The 7,504-nt window shown below is 35.7% G+C and overlaps 1 protein-coding gene across 2 annotated transcripts in view; it reads right to left on the bottom strand.

The window, feature by feature from the left end:
* Positions 1-1,818: 1,818 nt before the first annotated feature.
* LOC136828031 (cholesterol transporter ABCA5-like) overlaps positions 1,819-7,504 on the bottom strand; it is a 93,101-nt gene continuing 87,415 nt past the window's right edge. For both annotated transcript variants that reach the window (XM_067085695.1, XM_067085694.1), the window contains one exon: positions 1,819-4,830. In XM_067085695.1, coding sequence (XP_066941796.1) covers positions 4,718-4,830 — 113 coding nt within the window. In that variant the 3' untranslated portion in view covers positions 1,819-4,717. The remainder of the gene's footprint in view (positions 4,831-7,504) is intronic.

Here is a 7,504-nt window from a genome sequence, read left to right as displayed (position 1 = left end):
ACTTGGAAATTTGTCACTGTACAGACCCTCAAACATGTTTGGAACTGTATACTAAAGGGAAAGGAGAAGAGAGCATGATGGACTTTCAAGGTTTTGAAGGTCAGGGTTTTCTGTGCCACACTCGTGAAGGGAGGCAACGACATCACCAAGGATGACATATGAGAGTGGCTGGATAATGAAGGTGGTGACCCTGGATTTGAACTGATGTCAAACAGCAAGAGCTGCTTCAGTAGCTGCTGGTGACAAGGAAGCCCCTGAAGAAGACAAGGATGAGGACAAGCTGTTTCATGAGTGCCTTTGTACAGGCATTGCACATGGTCTTCAATATGTTTTTCGAGATCATGGAGAACCCCAACATTGACCCCATCAACATCTCCAGGGCCTTGGATTGGCTACAGAAATTCGTGAAATTTGGTAGCATGTCATAACAAAGCAGAATTGTTGTTCGAATTGTCTGAGTACCCTAAACAACTTCAGATCCCAAACCTTCATGCACCCAAGCCCATTGCCATCCACTTCTTTGGTAACTAAGTCATTCAACTCAGAAATACAGACGAGCATGTCTGCACCCTTCGTTGATATGCAAGGGTTCCTTCATCCAAGAATCTGATGTGTCACTGGCCCACTTTGATGACCGTGACCCTCTGGGTGCCTCTTCCATCCAGTTCACTTCTTAATGTCTCCTGGGAGTCACAGGAAGGAGGAGGGGGAGGAAGAGGAGAATGCGGCTGAGTTGGAGGTGCGGGCTGTAAATCTCTGAATTTTACAAACAGCTTTGTACAGTTTGGGCAGCGAACACAGGTAAGTGAAAGAGAAAAAAGTAGTTTTATTTTGAAGTCTGTTATTACAAGTATTTATATTGTCTTTAGGCAGAATAGGAAAAAGAAAGTGATATCTGTTATTCGTGTACTGTACATTTGGCACCCCTACCATATTGTGTGTCGCGTACGAAAGGAAAACAAAAATAAGTTTATTTTCTTTTGTGTACAATGTATTTTAAAGTGTTATAATGTTTAATGGGTTCAGGCAAAATAGAAGAAACACAGTGATGCCCAGGTTATTCGTTAGTGTACTTTACATTACATTACACCTACTGTATTGCGTGTTGTTTCCTAGAGAAAAGGGAGTTAGCTTGTTTTCACAAAGTGTATTTATAGAGTATACAGGTACTTTGTTATAAATATGGGAAAATAAGCTATTTCATTGCCTTTTGCATCAAGTTTAAAGCATGGTGACTCTTATTTATAGGCTATGTAGTGTATGTATATGGCTACTGATGAGGAAAGGGGGCAAGGGTACGAAGTTGCTGTTTTACAACCGTAGAGTTTTTTTTCCCCCATCCAGATTTTGCCCTTATCTGTCAGGGCCTTAGCTCTGTTATTGTGAATATGGGAGAGATTAATGTATATTAAGCAGCAAAAGAAAAAACGATAGTTGAGCGAGTAGGTGGCACCCCACCCTCTTTCTTACAAGTTTCTACAGTAGGTCCGGGCTGAAGGTAGATTCATATAAAAGATGAAAGTTTCTGTCCTCACAGGAACAAATAATAAACTTGAGATTGTGAAAGAAAATGCATTCACTGAAAGGATTACAGCTTTTGAATTGGATAGGAATACAAATGTTCAGAGGTCTTGTTTCTCTCTTCACATATTTTGTATACACGGTATTCCATTTATTTACATTTTTTTACTAACATGAATCCAATTGGCCACTTCAAGTTACTAAAGCAGTGGTTTCTTGAGTAAGAATACAGTACTGTACATGATTTTATTATACATTATTAAAAGATTAAAAAAGAAGGTACTAAAGAAATAAGTATTCATGTGTGACAAGTAATCATTTATTACATTTAAGTGTACAATGATTAGTTTAACAAAACTATTTTGAATCTGGGCTGGCATGCTAGCCCAATGAAAATGTCTATCAAAAATCATCTGAAAATGACGAACATAACATACTGTACACAGAATGCCCTTTTGACTAGGTTACTCTTATTATAACACTAAACCATTGTATCACATTTTTCTGTCTTTCATAAAAACAGTCAGATTAATGCTACTCATCCTCCATTAGTGGTATTTTGCTGATGTGATGGTTCAAGTTGTAGAAAAACAATTTTAATCGTGACCAATCTAGAACAGTCACCTACTCCTGACACTTCACAACAGTCAAGATACCTTGTATGCATACCATACTTAATTGTAAGAATACCCTTAATCATGTAAAAAAAATATGGCTTAATGACATATACATAAGATTGCATGCTTTTATAACCCCATAATTGAAATCGCATTTAAAAAACATTACATACACAATATAACTTTTGTGTTAACTTCCTTTACTAAGTAAATGAAATCTCTGACTCATTAGTAAATACTTATGACCTTTGGATACTTATTTTAGTGGGTAAATGCAATCTTTGACCCAAGAGCAAAATTTTTTTCTATTTACATCAATGCAAACAATTAATCATAAACCTAAAAAAACAAATTTCTTACCACTTTAAAAAAACATTTCTTACCACTTTAAAAGTAAATACAGGTATACCATTCACTAGTATTATGCAATGACAAGATTCACTGCACTAAATTTCCAATCCTTACATTTGTTTAACTATCACACCTTATCTAAATTCCACACAATTTACAAAAATAATTAAACACCAGTATCAGTATAAATTGATGTTTTAATCACTCTTGAAAAATGCTCTCTACGCCAACTGATTATGCTAAGGCCAAGCAAGAATATAGTGGTTATCAAAAATATAATTTACTTCGTTTTAACTGACAAGTAAACCTTCAAATTCCAGCCATAAAACTCTAGCAAGTTAATTTTCAAATTTCCACTACTATACACTTGTACTGTACTAACAAACTACATAATTTAAAAAAATATCTTGAAATTATAAAAAATATATATTCTTTAGTCTTGCATAATTTAAAAGTTTTGTGCTTAAACAGTGATGTGGAACTCAATTCAAATTTAAAAGATAATGCTGAAGTCAGTTCAACCTAAAGTAAAGCCTTACTCTTAACCTCAGCAAATCAGATAACAACCTACTTAATAGTGAAATGCATATAAGTCCTGGTGATCCAGCCCTTGCTCAATTAACACTTCTTGAAAGGAAGACTGCAGCAACAGTGTGTGTTTGTAAGTCCGATAATTTCATTTTAATTTAAAAGTATTTTAATAAAAAACTCAGATACCTAAATGCAAAAAAAAAAGGCAAACTGAAGTGATGGTAATCATAGTTTATGAAAAATTAAACTACTGTATACCCTTATAGGGGGGTAGTGCTGTCAGTGCACCTCACGTGGTACACTGTAGGCATTAGTACTTTAGGTTTTTTGCAGCATCCCCTTGGCCCATAGCTGCAACCTGTTTCATTTCTTTTACTGTACCTCCATTCATATTCTCTTTCTTCCATCTTACTTTCCATGCTCTCCCAACAATTGTTTTTTAGTGCAACTGCGAGGCTTTCCTTTTATTACACCTTTCAGACCTTTTTACTCTTAATTTCCTTTTCAGTGCTAAATGACCTCATAGGTCCCAGCGCTTAGCCTGTGGCCTAAATCCTATACTGTATTCTATTCTCTAGCTATGTATACTGATATTGATGGTCAAAAGTGAAATTTGCCATAACTGCTGAAAAAATCAGAAACATTTTTTCTACGGCAACCTCATTAAGCCATACTGTGCTTATAAATCAAACACTAGCTTTTCCACCTCGAGTTTGCTTTAAAAGCAAAGTTTGAGAACACCCTATTCAGTCATACCTTGCCTTACATCATTTCCAGTTCTCTAGTTTTCAACTTTCTGGCAGTTTTTCTTAAATAATAATAAGAAGAAACAAAAGTCGCTTGTATCGTTATTGGTTGTTTATAGGGTGCATAGGTTTGTTTTGGTAAATTGTTTTAGGTATTCTTTACATAAATATGAAGGAAAATGTATACTGTATTTTTATTAAAGAGACTGCATAAGTTTTTTATATTTTTATGTGACAACAACTACTGATGATGCTACAGGGTGATTATAGGGGTATAGATATTTTTTCAAGGCGCTTAATTTGAGTTTAAGTTGTTTTTCTACTTGATGTGCATGTTTTGAAACAAATTACATGCTATGTGAGGTATACCTGTACTGTAATAATTATAGAACAAGATAACTCACCCTCAGCCAATTTGTACACATGTTAATGCCATGGAAATCAAGGTCTCCATTTAAATTTTTAGAAACTTGGTGCTCACAACATGTATAACCTTTGCTATAATGAATTAACACCTAAACTGTTTCCTTGCTATTCAAGTCCTTTATGAAGTTTATGAGCTTTTTTTTTTAGATAATTTTATGATTATAAGCCTATAAATGTTTTCTGAAAACTAAGTATGGCAGCATGTTCCAGTATATACAATACAGCCATTTGGTAAGTACATAATAATTTGTACGAAGAACTAAATTCTAGCTCTAAAAGTAATGACTACAAAGAAATACTGTACAAGTACTTCACACCCAAAAATATAAATGGAATGTAAAATTAAGTACAGTAATAAATCTTACAAAAAACCCACAAAGTATTCTCATATACTGTATATAAAATATTAATATTGTACGTAAAATGTGCAACTAACTAGTGCATTAAGTTACAGGGATCTTTATATTGTACATAGAATATGAAACTACATAGTCTGTCATGTAAAAAGATTTTTTGTAAATAAATTTACTCGCCACAAGGACTGTCATCTTCCTCTTGCTCCCGAGCAAACTTCAGAAATACCTGCTCTAAGGTTGTCTGACTTAAGGCATACTCCAGTAACAAGTTCCTTCTCTTTGCTGAAATAAATCATGGTAAAATTTAATTGGTATCCTCCAGATGTTAAAAAATTAAATCTTTAGTTACTACCTATTTTCAGTTTCATTATGATTAATAAATAAAATACAGTAGCTGTTATACTACATCAACTAGGAATTTAAAACAAATCTGCACATTGTACAAGTTAATAAAACCAGCAAAAACCAGCAAGTTCACATTCCTCTTAATATCAATCAAGCAATGTCAAGTTGAAAACTATCATGGAAAATTACAGTACATTATTATTATTATATTATTACAATAAATGTAATTCAAGACTCAAATTTCTAGTCTCTTAAGGCATCCAGGGGGGAGAAACTTCTTTGTCAGCCTCAGTTTTGCTGATTCCCAAAAATCTTGGCATGATGAATCTTCACACAAGTTGGTTATCCACAAAGAGCCTCAGAAGGGACTTCTTTGAAGATATAATCAATGATATTTCCAAGCCATGCAGAGCCACAACCATAAATATACATCAAGGAAAGTGAAACGAGGTCTATTAGTGGATGCACTTAAAGGAGGTATTACTTTGCACAGTGCCACTTATTTATAAACTTCAGAATCTTGGAGTGGGTGAATATGTTTTAGGATTACTTCAAGATTTCCTTACAGGTAGGCAGCAGCGAGTTGCTGTTGATGGGATCTTTAGCAAACCAAGACCTACTGTGTCTGGAGCTTGGCAGGGTAGTGTTCTTGGTCACTGGTATTTACTGTGTCTGGAGCTTGGCAGGGTAGTGTTCTTGGTCACTGGTATTTAAAGTGTATACAAGTGATAGGGTTGTTGGCCTGGAAAACAAGATTGTTCAGTATGCTGATGATGCAACACTTTGTGGGTGTGGTAAAGTCTCCAGTTAAGAGAAATGAAGGTGCCCTCAGCCTCAACTGGGACATGAACCGAATCAGTGAATGGTGTGGTCAGTGGGGTGTGAGGCTGGACTCCAGTGAAATAAAACCACCCTTGATTAGCAGATCTCGTACAGATTTTCCACCCTATCCTCTCCTTTACGTGGATGGGACTCTGCTGAATGAGTCTGAAGCTGTAACTATTCTGTGTGTACTTTGGACTCACACCTTACTTTTGAGAAACATCTAATGAAAGTTTCAGCAGATGCCAAGTGAAAGTTAGGTATTGTTTGTAAAGGCCTCAAATATTTATAACAGTGATAAAATCAGCTCAACCTGTCTTAGGTCATTTGTCCTTCCTTTACTAGATACTGTTCTCCGGTGTGGATGTCTGCTTCTGCCAGAGATATATCTCTTTTACATGGAGTGGTTCGCCTTGGTAGGTTTCTGTTTCCTAATATTAGCAGTTATGACATGGACCATCAAAGGATGGTCTCTTGTTTGTCACTTTTTCATAAGTTGTATTTTAATAGAGATCTTTCACATTCACAATTGATCCCTGATCCCCTTTTTCTGCTGAGCAATCAGATTCGCTGAACAGCAGCACCAACATGCAGTAAATATGCCTTTGTCGAACTTTTCAGTTCCAGAGGTCCTTTATTCCTCACACTGTTAGACTGTGGAACAGCCTCCCTGAGGATGTCGTGTAATTTGAACTTGAAAAGTTCAAGCAAAGGTGCAATGCATTACTATCCTAATACAATTCTCCTTATATTTTAGTAATATTTATTTATTAATTTGCTAATCTATCTGTTTTTTGAGTAACTGATTTCCACTTTCTGTACTTCCCATTACCTTTATTCTTTTGAATGAACACCATATTCTTTGGAAGCTTGAATTTCAAGTCAATGGTCCCTGTGGACTTGTTCCATATGAATAGGTCCATCAACATAATAATAATAATAATAATAAATAATAGTAATAATAATAATAATAATATTATTATTGTTATTATTATTAATAATAATAATAATAATAATAATAATAATAATAATAATAATAATAGCAATAATAATATTATTATTATTATTATTATTGCTGCTTCAGCTGCATTTATTTTGTAGAAGACTTTTTCTATTTTCCTTCTTGCGGACTTCTCTTCATTGAGTTATGTGCTAACAGCTCGCCTGTTATTTGTCATTTCCATGGGAAAAGTAAAAATCTGGATTCTGCTTTATATTCTATACAGTTAGAATATTATGGCGTATAGTTGTTGCTCACGACGTTTTGATAGACTCTTCTGTCATTCTCCAGCGGGAGATAGTAGAGAGACTGGCAGGTTGCATAAGTCCTTCCAATTTATACACGGGCTTCAGCGAAGGGGGTCATGGATCTGATTTTGATTGGTTGCAGTCGCTAACTTCAAGCCGACTGCAACCAACTGATGCTAGAATCTATACAACAGTTAGAATCACATGGCACCGTAAGAACTTTCGCACCTCTCCAGCCCCTCCCAAAGCTTGGCCCTCATGGGAGAGGGTCCTACGACAGTGGAATCTGCACCGTGAGATGAGGAAAGCCCTGATGGAGTTGAAGAGGAAAGGAAGGCATCATAGTGAGTGCATCAGCGCTGACAAGACAAGCAGCTTTTGTCCTTACACGTAAGAAGGAGTATTTCACAAACTGGATGCCATCCTGCTGACACAATGAAATTCGAGAGGCTGACGAACTCTCCACGAAGACATCAGAGGGAAACAAGATCATCAGCACTGTGAATGGTGCCAGCAATGCTGTCCATCTTCCCCCCATCGC

Source organism: Macrobrachium rosenbergii, chromosome 42 (assembly GCF_040412425.1).
Source record: "Macrobrachium rosenbergii isolate ZJJX-2024 chromosome 42, ASM4041242v1, whole genome shotgun sequence".
NCBI lineage: Eukaryota > Metazoa > Arthropoda > Malacostraca > Decapoda > Palaemonidae > Macrobrachium > Macrobrachium rosenbergii.
This window is presented reverse-complemented; position numbering and strand designations above follow the sequence as displayed.